The sequence below is a fragment of the Capra hircus genome, chromosome 7 (assembly GCF_001704415.2).
Source record: "Capra hircus breed San Clemente chromosome 7, ASM170441v1, whole genome shotgun sequence".
In the NCBI taxonomy this organism is placed as follows: Eukaryota; Metazoa; Chordata; class Mammalia; order Artiodactyla; family Bovidae; genus Capra; species Capra hircus.
In genome coordinates, this window is record NC_030814.1 from 89149476 (window position 1) to 89163595 (window position 14120).

At 51.4% G+C, this 14120-nt stretch overlaps 1 protein-coding gene across 1 annotated transcript in view; it reads right to left on the minus strand.

The window, feature by feature from the left end:
* Nucleotides 1–10488, minus strand: part of AP3D1 (adaptor related protein complex 3 delta 1 subunit) — a 33373-nt gene extending 22885 nt beyond the window's left edge. The window contains exon 1 of the mRNA XM_005682607.3: nucleotides 10175–10488. Within this exon, the coding sequence (XP_005682664.1) occupies nucleotides 10175–10270 (96 nt within the window). The 5' untranslated portion in view covers nucleotides 10271–10488. The remainder of the gene's footprint in view (nucleotides 1–10174) is intronic.

Consider the following 14120-nt stretch of genomic DNA (forward strand, 5'->3'; position numbering starts at 1 on the left):
CAATGGAACACAAGTCACCAGATCCTTCCAACAGGCTTCCAATTACTAATCCCCTGGAGCCTCAGTCCCATACCTGTGCAGGGATGACCCCTTTCTGCACCCTGGACCGGCAGTTAATGATTTAAAAGGGAAAGAGCAGAGAGACCATCCCAAGTGTGGAGAACCTGGCCGAGCACATAGCCCTGCAGACCTGCTTCTGCAGTGAAAGTGACGTCGCTCAGTCGCGTCCGACTCTGAGACCCCATGGACTGTAGCCTACCACGCTCCTCTGTACATGGGATTTTCCAGGCAAGAGTAATGGAGTGGGGTGCCACTGCCTTCAGAAGACCTTCTGGACCCAGGGATTGAGAGGCCTCCCACACTGCAGGCAGACGCTTTACTGTCTGAGCTACCAGGGGCAGATGCTTTACCGTCAGCAGTGCCCAGGGGCAAACAGGTGCTCATAAACATATGCTCCCACACTGGCACCTCAACACAGAAGCTGGTCAGCTGGTGAAAGGCCAGCACACCATGCTCTCTGCACATGATTTCCAGGTGGTCTAGGGACCCCTTGGCTTAGGGAGGCCAGGCAGAGTCCGTTCTTGCTAACATCTGTGCAGCCATCCTCAGACCAAGTCTCCCGCAGCCCTGTCTGCAAGTGACTCTCCCGCAGGGCAGGAGAGACCACTGGATCCTACCCCAGCTTTGATCCTGGGCAAATGCAGCCGCTGGGAAGTGAGGGGAGACAAGAAAGTGGAGGACAGCCTCACATGAACCCTGCCCCATGGACCCCAGGACCCCGTCCCCACCAGAATACCGCACACAGCCTGCACTGCAGCCCACTGCAGGGCACACAGCCAGAGCTCCAGCCCAGACAAGGTCACCGCCCTAAAACACACCCCTCCCTATAAAACCAACACTCTGCAGAGAACACAACAGAATCCAGAGTGTCTGCAACACACCATCCACAATGTCTGGGTCACAGTCCATAATCATTCAAATCTGAAACAGGAGGGCTTCCCTAGTGACTTAGTGGTAAAGAATCCACCTGCCAATGGAGGAGACAGGTTCGATCCCTGGTCCGGGAAGATCCCACATGCCACAAGTCATCTAAGTCTGTGTGCCGCAACTACAGAAGTCCATGTGCCTCAGAGCCCATGCTCCGCAACAAGGGAAGCCACCGCAATAAGAAGCCCAAGCACCACAACTAGAGAGAACCCCCGCTCTCCACAACTAAGAGAAGCCGCGCAGCAACAAAGACTGAAAAAAAAAAACACCTGCTTAACGTAAAAAAAAATTAGAAACAGGAAACTATAACCTATATCCAAGAAGAAAAACAAAAGATGGCCAGCAAAGACCAACCCTGAGATGTCTCTAGGGATGGAATCAACATATAAAGATTTCAACTCAGCTACTGTAACCATGCTCTCAGGGCCAAAAAGAAAACATACTCGTAATGAATAAAGAGAGGATGTCTCACAGAGAAAGGAAAGCTACACAGAACCATCAGGTGGAAATCCTGGGAAGGGAAACAGCAGGGACTGAGGAGGGAGCGGAAGCTGGAGAGAGGTGGCAGCATGACGGTGGGACGCCTTGAACACAGCAGAGTCAGAAAAGGGTGCAATAAAGGTGCCGCAAGCGCACGCCTGAGACCCAGGGAAGGAGGGGCAGGGAAAACAGCTGGAAAACTGACAGCTCAAGTCTACCCAAACCTGGTGAAAGACATAAACTGACAACTTCCATAAACCTAGCGCCGGTTCTCCGCAATACGAAACACAAAGGAAAATCACACCCAGACACATCACAGACAAACTGCCGAAAACAGAGACTACGGAGACAGTCTCTAGAGCAGCCAGAGGAGGACCCAGAGGGAAGCCCTGAGCTAGGGGAGGTGGGGGCTCAGGGCTCCCCACCCGAGACTGCCCCTCAGAGATGAAAGCAGAGTAACCACCCCCCCCACAGCGACCCTGCACCTCAGAGCACCCCCTGGGGCAACAGCCGAGCCCCCAAAAGTGACTGACCCAAGGATGACCCTTCCTCAACACTAATGTTTAGCCACAACACTAGTGCACAGCGCACAGGCTTGGGGTTCCTACAGGTGGGACAGGGAGGAAAGGACTGTGAAATATTAGAAGGATATGCTTCACTCAGGAGTGTTTACATACTTATCTAAAACAGTTACACATACGAAGTTAAAGTAAGGAACGTGGGAGAAAACGGTATATTAGTCTTTGTAGTCTGATTTACACGCGGCATTGCTAACAATGAAGTATTTTTTCTCCTTTTTACAAAGAAGAAAAAAAAAAGGCCAGGGTATACAAAGGATCTAGATGCAGTAAATTATACAGGCAGATGTAGGAGGTATTGTAGGGAGGGGCCCAGACCACCGCAATACAATGAATATCGCGATAAAGTGAGTCACACAAACTAGGGGGTCTCCTGGTGCACGTAAAAGTTACACTCACACTATTCTGTAGTCTGCTGAATGTGCCACATTATTGTGTCTAAAAAAACATAAGTACACACCTTAATTAAAAATACTTTATTGTGGGACATCCCTGGTGGTCCAGTGGCTAAGATTCTGAGCTCCCAATGCAGAGGGTCAGGGTTCGATCCCTGGTCAGGGAACTAGATCCCATGTGCCACAAATAAGACCTGGTGCAGCCAAAAAAATTTCATTGCAAAAAACGCTAACCATCATCTGAGGCTTCAGCAAGCCACCTTTTTTTGGGGGATGGGGCAGGATCTTAGTTCCCTAACCAGGGATCAAACCTGGGCCCTCAACAGTGAAAGCGCAGATCCTAACCACTGGACCACTGGACCATCAGGGAATTCCCAGCAAGCTGTATTTTTGCTGGTGAAGGCCCTGCCTCCACTGTGGACTGGGTGGTCATGGCAGATTCTTAAAACAAGTCAACAGTGAAGTCTGCCCAATCAATGGCCTCTTCCTCTCATAGATGGTTTCTCCATCATGGCCAATGCCATCTGATGGCATTTTAACTGCAGGAGAACTTCCTTCACAGCTGGAGTTGATTTTCCCAAACCCTTATCAACGAAGGTGCATAATATTCCACCTGCTTTGTTATCACTTCCACAAATGATAGTGCCACGCTTATGTGGGTGAGGTTCGTGGAGCCCCAAGACAATTGTGAGAGTAACACCAGAGATTGCTGACCGCAGATCACCATCACATAATAACTGAAAATTCCTGAGAATTACCAAAACGTGACTCAGAGACACAAAGTGAAGGAATGCTGTTGGAAAATGTGGCAACATGCTTGCTCACTGTGGGGTCACCAGAGACCTTCCATTTGCGAAACACGCAGTACATGGAAAGCATGATCACGGAGAAAGCAGTAAAAATAAGGTCTATCTGTATTAAAAACAAAAATTAGAAGCTATTTTAAGATCAAAAGTATACATGACTACGTGTCCTTAACACTTGTTTCAAAAACAGAAGTTGGTGATGCGAACATGATGAAATTCTCACCCCTCGGCCTGTTCTGAGCAGCCACACTTCACCACAGAGCACACAATGCTGAGATGGATGTGCAACCCCAAATTTATCCAGAGCAAAGGACACATGCCTGGTATGAACCCGGCAGCTATGGAAAAATAGCCACCCTGCCTGCTTAGAAGAGCCCCCTGGGTCACTTAAGACACCCCAAGATTCCCAGAGGAGTGGGGTCAGACCTTGAGGGGTCGACCCAAGAAGCTGCCCTTGACCCTGATGGATTGGCAGGATCAAAAACCACACACCTGGACGAGGGAGTCTCTTTTAAAAAAGACTTTTTTAAAGCAGTTTTAGGTTCAAGCAGAACTGAGCGGCAGGTAGAGATTCCTGGCTTGCCCGCCCCCACGTATGCACAGCCTCCCCAGCAGTGCGCATCTGTACAATCGATGAACCCACACAGACACGTCATCACCCAGGATCCACAGCTGGTGTCAGGGTTCATTCTGTGGGTCTTGACAGATGTATGTACACTGACAGGCACCCAGCGTCACTGTATCACTGAACAGAGTCACTGCCCTAAACCCCTCTGGCCCCGCCCATCCATCCCCCCTTCCCCATAACCACCGATCCTTCTACAGAGCTCCCCCTTTTCCAGAATGTCCCAAAGCTGGAATCACAGTGTGGAGACTTTTCAGACAGTTTCTTCCACTTAGTCATGTGTGTTTAAGGTTCCTCCCTATCTTCCTGGGGCTTGACGACTTCTAATCCAAGTAAAGCAGCATTGTCAGGATGATCTGTCCATCTCCTGGAGGACATCATCTCACTTGCCTGGTCCACTGACATTTCCAAGAGACTCTCTCCGAATCGTCATAAATATGTGGGTCTTGCCATCACCCTCGGCTGCCTGCAGGGTCCCCAGTTCAGAGCCCAGAGCCCCTCCACCCTGCTCCTGTAAGAAGCAGTCCTGAGACTCCTGGGAGAGGGAGCTGCTGGACATGGTTGAGGTCATCACCAGAGATGGACATCTATTACGACAGGGGACCACAGAAGGCTGTCTCTGTCACTCCATCTACGTTGTCAGCAACAACCAGCTGCCGTCTACTACGATCATCACTTCAGTAAGAAAATACACTTTAACCCCAAAATGTAGGCAAGGCAAGTCAGTGTCAGAACAGGAGAATTCTGACAATGTACAAGCTGGCCCACAATGAGGACACTCCCCAAGGGAGGCCATACCTAGGGAGACAGCAAGGCGGGGCGAACCCGTCTTGGCTGTGCCCATCACAGGCCCAGGACTCAGCGTGGATCAGCTGCAGGGGCCGCAGTCAAGCCTCAGACTTCCCAACCTCCCACACCATCTCTCAGTGAGGTCCCAGAGCAAGGTTCCCAGAGAGGCGACCATGCCCCGGGGGATGCCAGGCCCCACCTGGGACATCCGTGTTCATCAGGACTGGGGGCTCCTGGCACGTGAAGCAGCCAGGGAGGCTGCCCCACACTCCAGCGCCCGGGATGCCCCTCTACCCCGAGGATGACTAAGTCCTCGTGTCCACAGTGCCGGAGGGGGATCCTGGCCTTGAGCCTGCCTTAGCCACCTGCAGCCTTTCAACCTCCTGGAGCCCTCACGCAGCTGGGTATCCCCAGGGGCCACACAGACCCCCTTCCCCAGACTCGGTCCTCACAGCTGCCGCCACCCATGGCATCTAGAGCTAGAGTGTACCCTTGAAAACTCCCCCAAGTCAGGGGAAAAATGCACAGAAAGAGGCCCAAATCCTGAAGAGACAGCTTCAAGGAGTCAGCAAAAGGCGCCACGCCAAGCAGAGGGAAGGCAGGGAGGCCCCGGGGCTGCTGCTCGAAGCAGAAGCCATAGCAGCCCTCGTGGTGGCCACGGCCCAAGAGGACACCACTCACGAGGACATGGCCAGGGGGAGGCTGAGGCTGCTCCCGCTTCCACTCCCGCCACAGCGGCCCGCCCTCCTGTACACAGCGGCACATAAATGCCCCAGGTGGGAAACAAGCCAGATGTCCAGCAATAGTCCAGTGGATAAAGGAACCCTGGTGTAGACAGACAACACACCCGTCGGCGACGGAAATGAACAAGTCATGATGGCCCTTTCCCGTGGCAGAGAGTGAGAGCAGCTGCTGCAGGTGACCAGAAGCAAGCAACACTGTCCAGGGACACACATATAAGGGAGAAAACTCTGAGCAAAGCAAGGAAGTGACACGCAGAGAACTTAGTGTGATTACTATCACTATACTTAAACTGTACAATGCTTAATTCAGTGCAGGTGTGTCACATTCTGCACAACTAATAAGAATGAGAGAAAAACAGCACAAACCTGGAAGACACACCCTGCGGGCTGCCTAGGAAACACAGACCATCCCCCCCCAACCAACTCCGTGACCCTAGGGGGGTCCCACAACTCAGTTGGGTTTTCACACACTGCCAGGAGTCAGCACAGACCCCACAGGTCTGCCCCCACCGCACACACCAACCAGCTGTAAATCAGGGTTCCCAGAACCCCCCTTGCCTCAGGGAAGCATTTACTTATGTTTTCCAGCTTATTGCATAGTAAGGGCACAACAAAGCCAATAGAAGGACAGCTGGCCAAAGAGGCAAGGGGGCAGGGCAGGGTGCAGGGCCCAGAGGCAGGATTTCTGCCCTCACAGCAGGCGGTGTGCCACCCCACACACAGGTGCTTTCACCAACCAAGACTCTCCCTGAAGCCCACACTTCAGAGACTTTTATGGAGACTTCATCACAAATACATGATCCATCATAAACTCCACCTGCAGCCCCTCCTTCTCTAGAGGACTGGAGGGGAGTGTCTGAAAGTCCCAAGTTTCAAACCATGGCCTGGCCTTTCTGGTGCCCCAGTCCCACAAAGAGTCACCTCATCAGAACAAAAGACACCCCATCTCCCAGGAAACCCCAAGGGACTCAGCAGCTTGGGGCCAGGAACTGGGGGCAGAGACTGAACACCCCAATCAGGATGCTCCCAGTTACCTCTGTTGCTTAGGAAGCTACAAAGGTTCCCGGAGCTCTGCCACAGGAGCAGAGACAGGCCTCCTTATCTCACAACAGCATAGGGTCCAACAACACAGTGACAGCACAGGGAACAAGGGTCACCTAGATGAAGGGGAAGCATTAAGGAATCCAGAGAAATCTTCTCTATCAATTATGGTCAGGGGATCCCACGCCTAGGGGACACGGGGGCGTATCTGTGAACACTGTGATTATCAAGACTGGGGGAGGCCTGGCATCACACAGGTGAGGCCAGAGACACTGCTCAACACCCCACAGTGCCCAGGACAGCCCCCTTCAGGACTGACCCAGACTGAAGTCATCAGTGCCAAGGGGGAGACACCCTGACTCAGGGTGTTTACTAAACTTGTTTACTAAACTTCCTATCTTTAGTCTTCTCAGTTTTTAAAATAGAAAGTCTTACAGAATAACCAAAAGCACCGCACCAGACACAACACATGCTTCAGTAACTGTCCCTAGGGCAACGAGCGGCAGCCCTGCACAGACCTCACAGCCCGAGGAGCCCCAGACACCCTGGCAAGGGCTGAACCCCAGGAAATTGCATTTCTGAGGTCAGAGACCCTAGAATAACAGCACTTCGTACAGTTCAATCTTAATCCCAGATTATGCCCAATTCCAAAATACCACTCCACAGTCAACCCTTGCTGTTGCAGGGGACTGGTTCCAGACCCCCGAAGACACCAGAATCCTCAGACACTCCAGTCCCTCCTATACAATGAACTTCTACATGACGTACACACATCCTTCCGTTCACTTTAACTCATTGTGAGATGACTTACAACACCTGACCCAATGTAACTGCCTGTGTATTCAAATAGTTGCCAGTGTGCAGCAAATTCAAGTCTTGCTTCTTGGAACTTTCTGGAATTTTTAAAAATATACTTTCAATCCAGTTGGTGAATGCAGAACCTATGGATACACACAGCCAACTATACACAATTAGGACTGAATTTTTCAAGTTCAGAAACCAGTTGAGTAGGTTAGGCGCAAGCTCAGACCCCACACAAAAACTGAGAACTGCAAGGTGCCACCTGATGGAGTGAGCTGGGACACAGACAGAGAAAGTGGAACCCACTTGATTGCTGGCGGAGGCAGGGACGGAGGCGGAGGTGTGCACCCACACTCAGAGGGCTGGTCCTCAGGAGCACTTCAGGGACGTGGACAGCACTCAGGAAGGGCTGCCACCATAACAGGGAAGACCAGCACAAAACCTTAACAGAATCTCCCTCAAGTTCTATTTACAGAGAAAAACTCTCAAACTGATTTCTGGGAAGAAGTATTTTACCTTTTCACTTTCATAAACACTGAGCTTATTATAAAAAGTTATGCATACAATCTAAAAAGGCTGAAAGAAAAGGTTTTCTCCCAAATATGAAAAGTACTCATAAGAATTCAACATTGAAAATCATTTGTTTTTTTCCTATACACAAGTTTCAGAAGCAAGGACACTCCCAAGTGACTTTCCTCACCTGCCCACATGAGCTGGTGCTATATTAATATACATTGAAACTCAAGCACCCCAGAAAGATGGGAATCAGCCCATTATTTTTCAAACTTCTTTGAGTCACTGTGAAAAGCATGTTTTCCATGGTAACCCCACTCACAGGCATGCACATGCTTACTACCCCAAGCAGAAGCAAAAGTTTCTCAGTTATTCTACCAGGGGTCTGGACTTTCTGGATTCTTCTTTGGGGAGCTCACAGAAGCCTGAGTTACAGGCACTCAACAAGATTGGGGGGGGGGGTAGCCGTCCCTCCCATTTTACACTAGGAACTCTCCCCTCACTCAAATAGGACCAAGAACCTGGACTTGGGTATCACAACGTCACATGCTAAATCATGATGCCATTCCATCCGGCTTTTTTTAAGGTCACTGCCAAGCCTCACTTCTATGGTGCCACAACAGGAGTTTAAGCTACAACCTATTGTAAACAGTAAACTCTGAGGGAAAACTACACTACTGCCAGTCTTCCTTGGAATGGGGGGTGGTTTGGGAGCTAAGAGTAACTCCACAGCTGCCTGCTGTGCCCCTCAACATCTGGAGCCAGTCATGACCGACCAGATCACAGCTCTTCTGATGAGGGACCCTCGAATCCTGAGCCACATCCTGTGGGAATCGCCCACAGGCCTGGACAGCATCTGCGTGGAACCCAGGCACCACCACCATCAAAATGCCAAATAATGGGCTCCAAGCCTGAGGATCAAGCCATCAGTTCCTACCAATTCCGAGTGAATAGAGCACGATTCAGGGCACTGCCCCTGATAACAGGCTTGCACCCTAAAAAGCAGACGTCCTAACTGGAACTCGCATTTCTCCAGGGCAAAGACCCTCGGCCCCTCCTCAGCATCTCGGAACACACTGCTCAATAACACCCACTACCAGAGGCGGGTATCTGGAGGTCAACCAGCGCAGAAAAAGTAATCTGAGGATGCAAACTCCTTCCACATATTTGCTTTGCCATGCCCTGGGGTCTGAAATGCAGGCTGACCAGCTATTCTTTCAAAGAGAAACTAAAGATCAGCCCAAGAGTTCACTACTGTTGTGACCAGCGGAACTGGCCAGAGTGTTTAACATGATGCAAAACCTAGGTGCCTAGGTGTAGCCAAAGAAGGGAAGGTGGGCGAGTTACAGAAATGAACCAAAATAACCTAATTACATTTCAGCGAGGTCACACCCATTCTGATAAAGTGCAACAGAGGCAGGAACTCAAGCTTTCCGCAGAAGGACAGCGCCCGGGGCTCTTGGTGCCTGCCAGCGAATTCCTTAATGTCCCTGCACTTTCCTCTCGGCTCTGCTGGCTTCCTCGGTGCCAATGTGAGGGCCGGCCAGGTGGCACCTGGTCGTGGGACCTGTCCGACAGCTGCTCTCCATCGGGGAGCCTCACTCTCAGGCAAGGAAAAGGGGACTTGCCTCACCTTCCATTGTGTAAGTGCAGGTTTGGGTCTCCCTCCCCGGAAGCCAGTGGTCTGGTGGTCACTAACTGTCCCCATTCCTCCTAAATCTAGGTCACAGGTTGCGCGGTGTCGGGAGGGAAGAAAATGGTGCCCACTGTTACAACACTACTTCTGGAAAACCTTTTCCCCTCTTGCTTTCGGGTGTCTAGTTGAAGTCTGCTTCCCTATTCCAGGACTCCTGAGCTGCTTCCTTAATTTGGCCTAGAACGTCGGCTGCCCCACCCCTTACCCGCTAGGAGGGGCGGCCCCACCTTCTGGGGGACTCGAGCCCAGGAGGCAAGGCCAATTCCGGACCAGACACCGGGGAGCAACCTGGACGTGCGTTTATCCCAGAAAGGGTTTCCTCCGGGGGCGGCCCGCAGAAGAGGAGGGTCCCCCAACAAGGAGTCCCAGGCCTGGGGCGGGGCAGGGGGCTCTGCATTTTGAACAAGAGATACACAAACACATTCAAGATCGGAGATCCGCCGCTAGCGAGGGTGGGGACCTGCGAAGTCTCTTTCGGGCCACCCTCGGGGAGCGGGAGATGGGCCCCCAACTCCAAGAGGATAAACTGAGGCTCGGAGAAGGAACGGGCAGAGGTGCGGAGGTCGAGGCCGCAGGCAGGCGGGGCTCCAGCCGGGAGCGGGGCCGCGGGGGCGGGCGGGGGCCCGGAATCAGGGGCAGAGCCGGGAACCGGGTCGGGTCGGACTGGGTCAGTCAGGGCGAGAGTCCGAGCCAGGGCCAGGGTCGGCGCGCTGGGATCACCTCGTCCTCCTTGTGGTTGCGGATGCCGCGCACCAGGTCCTGCAGATTCTTGTCGAACATGCGGTCGATGCTGCCCTTGACCATCTTGAGGGCCATCGCGGCGGCCGCCGCCGGGCTCGAGCCCCGGGAGGCCCACGGCCGACCGCCCTGAGGGAGCCCAGGGGCCGCGCTTGCCGCCCGCGGAGCGCTGTGCTGCCGGCCGCCGCGGAGGGGCGGACTCCCAGGCCAGGTCGGCGGCAGCTGACGGGGCGGCGGCGGCAGCGACCCGCTCGGCAGGCCGCGCTCCCCACCACTCCGGCTCCGCGCCGCGCCGCTTGCAAATGGCCGACAAGATGGCGGCCGGTCAGCTGACGGCGGGAGCCCCGGCCCCGCGGCCGGCCCCCGGAAGCCCCGCCTCCCTACAGGCCCCGCCTCTTCACTCCTAGACGCCGCGTTTCCCTGACGACGCCAGGCCGTCCAATGGAAAAGCAGACAACGGCCTCCGGGAGGCCCAGCCACGCCCCCTGCGTGTCAGCGCTTTTCCCCCTCATAGGTCAGTGACCTCCGGAACTCCACCTACTTCCCCGTTCCGGAATGTTACCACGCCCTCTACGCGCGCCTTCTTGCCCCGCCCCTCAACTCTGTGACAGATGTGGGCGGGGCCTGCTGTGGGCGGGGCGCCCACGTGGAGCTTCTCGAAGAGGTTCCCTGAGAAGAACCTAGCTCCGCCCTTTCTGATTCTAAAAGCTGACGTTGTCAGAGAACCTCCAAATCCCGCTCTGCGGTGGACTGGTCTCGTATGTCCTGCAAGTGTCACAAAATTCTGTGATATGGGGAGTATATGATATGGGCAGAAAGATTGAAGGAAGAAGAAGGGCAATGAAGTATGAAACGGTTGGATGGCATCATCAACTCAATGGACATGACTGAGGAAACTCTGGGAGATGATGAAGGAAGGAAAGCCTGGCACACTGCTGTCCATAGGGACACAAAGTGTTGGACAAGATTGAGCGAGTGAACAACAGGAATTAACGTGCCCACGTGGAGAAATTGAGATCGAGAGATAGGACTTCAACCCATTCACTCGTTCTGTGCTGTGCTTAGTTGCTCAGTCGTGTACGACTCTTCGCGACGCGATGGGCTGTAGCCCGCCAGGCTCATCTGTCCATGAGATTTCCCAGGCAAGAATACTGGAGTGTGTTGCCATGCCCTTCTCTAGAAGATCTTCCCAACCCAGGGATCGATTGGCGGTTTCCCTTATTGTAGGCAGATTCTTTACCGTCTGAACCACCAAGGAAGCCCAATTCATTCCTTCAACTAACATTTATTGAGTGCCAACTGTGTCCTAGGCCTGGCAAGTGAATGAGATACACTTGGTTCCTGCCCACCAGAATCCACCATGAAGAAAGTAAAAAAAAGCAAGCCACAAACTGGGGTAAGATATTTGTAATACATATATTGGACAAAAGATTTATATCCACAATATAATTAAACAGAAAATAAAGCAGAACCAAACAAAAATTCCTACGAATTGTGAAGAAAAAGACAACCCAGTTGAAATACGGCACAAGTTGTGAATATGCGCTTCACAAAATAAAAGATGCACATGGCCAATAGGATGCCCTATCTCAGTCATAAAAGAAAAGTAGAGTTAAACCACACTGAGGGGGGCTTCCTTGGCAGTCCAGTGGTTAGGACTCCATGCTTCCACTGCAGGGGACACGTTTTCCATCCCTGGTCTGAGAACTAAGGTCCCACACATCGCAGGGTGTGCCCTAAACTTTAAAAAATTTTGGCTGTATCTTTTAAAGCTAATATATGTATGCCCTTTAACCCAAAAATTCTACCACTGTTCCCAACAGGAAAGCATAAATACATCCACCAAAGACTGGAACAAGAATGTTCACAGTAACTGTATTTATGTTAGCCAAAAACTCAAAAGGATCCAAATATCTATCAACAGAAAATGGATACATAACTCCCTGGTATAACTTTGCAGCAAGGAAAAGAACAAAGTACTAACAGAGAACAAAATCGGTGAAGCACACACACACAATGTTGAACATAATAAACCGAACATTAAAAAGTGTACACAGCATGGTTCTACTGATATGATGCCCAGTTGCATGCAGATTTAATCTATGGCAGGGTCTTCCCTGGCAGTCTGATGGTTGGGGCTCTCTGTTTGATCCCTGCTCAAAGAACGAGGATCCTGCATGCTATGAGGTGCCAAAATTAATATATGATGAAAGATTAACGTGCATGCACAGTTGCTCAGTCATGTCCAACCCTTTGCGACCCCACGGACTGCAGTCCACCAAGCTCCTCTGCTCATGGAATTCTCCAAGCAGGAATACTGGAGTGGATTGCCATTTCCTACTCCAGGGGACCTTCCCAATCCAGGAATTGAACCCATGTCTCCTGCCTTGGCAGGCAGATTCTTTACCACTACACCACCTGGGAAGCCCCAGCTTAAGTAACATCATAGGTTAAACAAGTATACAAGAGAGAACTGAAAACTGGATAAATAGGTTCTGGCATAACCACACAATGGATTCCTGACCAGCTATTTAAAAGAAACGTAGTTGGTAAGTCATTGCTATGGGAATTGCCCTTCCACCCAAAACAACTAGGGAACTGGACAAAATATATAAAACACTGGTTTTCAGATAGCATACAATAGGCAGTGGAGAGAGGAGGGAAACAAACAGGATGAGCCCCAGAGTTGCCCCAGAATTCTGCCTGTAAGTGATTTCCAGGCTATAGGTCAGAGAGGGGAAACCCAAACAGAACACAGAGTTTTCATAGTCTGAGGAAACAGAGATGGGAGGTGACAGGTCAAAGTGGCTGCAGTCTGGAGGGTGGTGTGCTGGAGAACAGGGAACTATTTTAAGAAACTGCTCTTAAATCTTCACAGGGGTGCCCTCAGGTGTTTGTTTGAATATCCAGCTATAAGTGCATGTGGTGAAACTTCAGGAGGCCAGGCAAAGAACAAGGCTGGGGAAAGGACAATCCCTGAGAGCTTGTCTATTGTGGGACTGCTTGGAGAACCTGCCAGCAAAGGTGGAGAGAGGGACTTCTCTGGTGGTCCGGCGGGTGTCTCTGTGCTCCAATGCAGGGGGCCCAGGTTCGATCCCTGGCCAGGGAACTAGATCCTACATACTGCAACTAAGACTCAGCACAGTCAAAGAAAAATAAAAGTTTTTTTAAAAGGTGCATTTAATTCATTGAGTATGTGAGGCATCCAGTAGGGACCTCAGAAGTTTTGTGCTTCATTGTAGAATGAAGTCTATTCTAACTGTTCTGGTCTTTTTCTTTGGCCACATAGCATGTGGGATCTTAGTTCTCTGACCAGGGATCAAATTCATCTCCCCTGCAGTGGAAGCGTGTAATCTAAATACTGGACCACTGGCAAAATCCTGAGATTGATTTTGCATCATATTTGAAGTAAAACAACAGTATATGGAGAACGGGAGGCACAAATAGAAATGTAACCTTGTAAGGGTCTTATAAAATGTGCGAAGTAGTATGTTTTAACCCTAGTCAGACCCATAGAAATAGGCAGTAGTTGGTGGGGGCCAGGGGCTAGAGAGTTAGTCTTAAATAGGGCAGAACTTCAGTTTGGGAAGATGAGAAAGTTCTGGAGATGGATGGTGGGGGTGGTTGCCCAAGAATGTGAATGTACAACTGTCACTTAAAAATGGTTAAGATGGGGGCTTCCCTGGTGGTAGAGTGGATGGGAATCTGCCTGCCAATGCAGGGGACATAGGTTCGATCCTTGGTCCGGGAAGATTCCACATGCTGCAGAGCAACTAAGTCCGTGCACCACAATGATTGAACCTGTGCTCTAGAGCCTGGGAGCTTCAACCACTGAGCCCATGTGTCACAACTACTGAGCTCTGTGTGCCCTAGAGCTCATGCTTTGCAACAAGAGAGTAGCCCCTGCTCACCTCAACTACAGAGAAGC